This window comes from Nematolebias whitei, chromosome 3, assembly GCF_014905685.2.
Source record: "Nematolebias whitei isolate Nwh7 chromosome 3, NemWhi1, whole genome shotgun sequence".
Taxonomy (NCBI): domain Eukaryota; kingdom Metazoa; phylum Chordata; class Actinopteri; order Cyprinodontiformes; family Rivulidae; genus Nematolebias; species Nematolebias whitei.
Window position 1 is genome coordinate 14,509,711 of NC_056500.1, and position 1,369 is coordinate 14,511,079.

General features: G+C 42.4%; 1 protein-coding gene across 1 annotated transcript in view; it reads left to right on the forward strand.

Annotated features, from left to right (window-relative positions):
• Window positions 1–610: 610 nt before the first annotated feature.
• The window catches only part of il12rb1 (interleukin 12 receptor subunit beta 1), a 14,937-nt gene continuing 14,178 nt past the window's right edge, over window positions 611–1,369 (forward strand). Inside the window, exon 1 of the mRNA XM_037698132.1 lies at window positions 611–683. Within this exon, the coding sequence (XP_037554060.1) occupies window positions 611–683 (73 nt within the window). The remainder of the gene's footprint in view (window positions 684–1,369) is intronic.

Consider the following 1,369-nt stretch of genomic DNA (forward strand, 5'->3'; position numbering starts at 1 on the left):
ACTCTGAGTATATGACTCATAGGTGAATTATGAGTATTCATCTTTTCATGTGAATTGAAGAGAAAATACTTGGTGACAAACTTACCCTTTAAACTATAGACTGATAAAACAGATCAAACATAAGTCCAGGTGATAGTGTTTGTTCATTGTCTTAAGAATCCAGCAAAAATGAGAAAAGTGAGTAGTTTCCCTCCTCTTTCAGGTTCATCAGGGTATGCAAGTGTCTCTCTCCATTGACACATTACTTGACATGTAGGTGTGTGCATTTGTTTGCTGTAGTTCCCAGAATTTCCTCCAAAGTTTTGTTGATGGAAAGCACAAAGAGAAAATCAACTGTAGTTAAATGAACATGAAAAATAAAAATGACATCAAAGAGTTGCACAGAGAAGAACGGCTGCTGTGAGACTGCACCAGAACTTTGTGTTCGTGTGACGAATACAAAACCTCCCCCCACCCTTGACAGTTGTGGTTTTGCTCTAACTCATATATAAGCTGAGATGTGATACTGTGACATTTCTGAGAAAGACAACAGAGTTACGTGAAGGCAGGTTGCCTACATGGACTCCCTTGAACTGAAGGAGCTATCTGTCTAGACTTTCTGCTTCACCTCATGGAAACTTTTAAACACTCGAGATCACTGCATGGATTTGTTTTGTTTGCACTCACTGCGACAGTCAGCAAAGGTAAACTCTATTAAAGCATCTTTACTTTGTTAGTTATTTTAAAAAAATTAAGAAAAGCTTTCTACTATGATGGCTTGGTGAAAGGAGTCTGTGAGAGATAATAATCAAATGTGTGAATCACAGTTCAAAAGAAGCAATTAATCAGATGCAGACTGGTGGTTAGCTTATCAGCTGTGTGGTTTCAGCAGGTGACATCTTTTTCTGTTGTAGCCTCAGACAAGCAAATTACAAATTATGTTTGTTTTAGGACATTCATTCAGAGCTCAGATTTTCCACAGACAGAAACAGAATTAAAGAAGAAAAAAAAACAACCCTCTACCCACAGCCCTTTGTGTGGAGCAGAGTGGGGTGTTCGGGGGAGAAGATGGTGGGGGATGAGGGCCTTGCTCGAGGGCCCATAATAGGGCAAATGAGGGTGTAGGCATGTATGAGTGCTTCACCTTTCCCACCCACATTTTGATGTTGTCGGTCCAGAGGAGTCAAACTGATGACCTTCTGAACACATGCTCGCCTTCTCTGCCCTCTGTGCCACCATTCCCCCCCATAAATATCCATCCATCCATCCATCCATTTTCTTTACCCGTTTATTCCATTTTGGGTCACGGGGGTCGCTGGTGCCCATGTCCAGCAATCACTGTGCGAGGGGCGGGGTACACCCTGGACGGGTCGCAAGTCCATCACAGGGC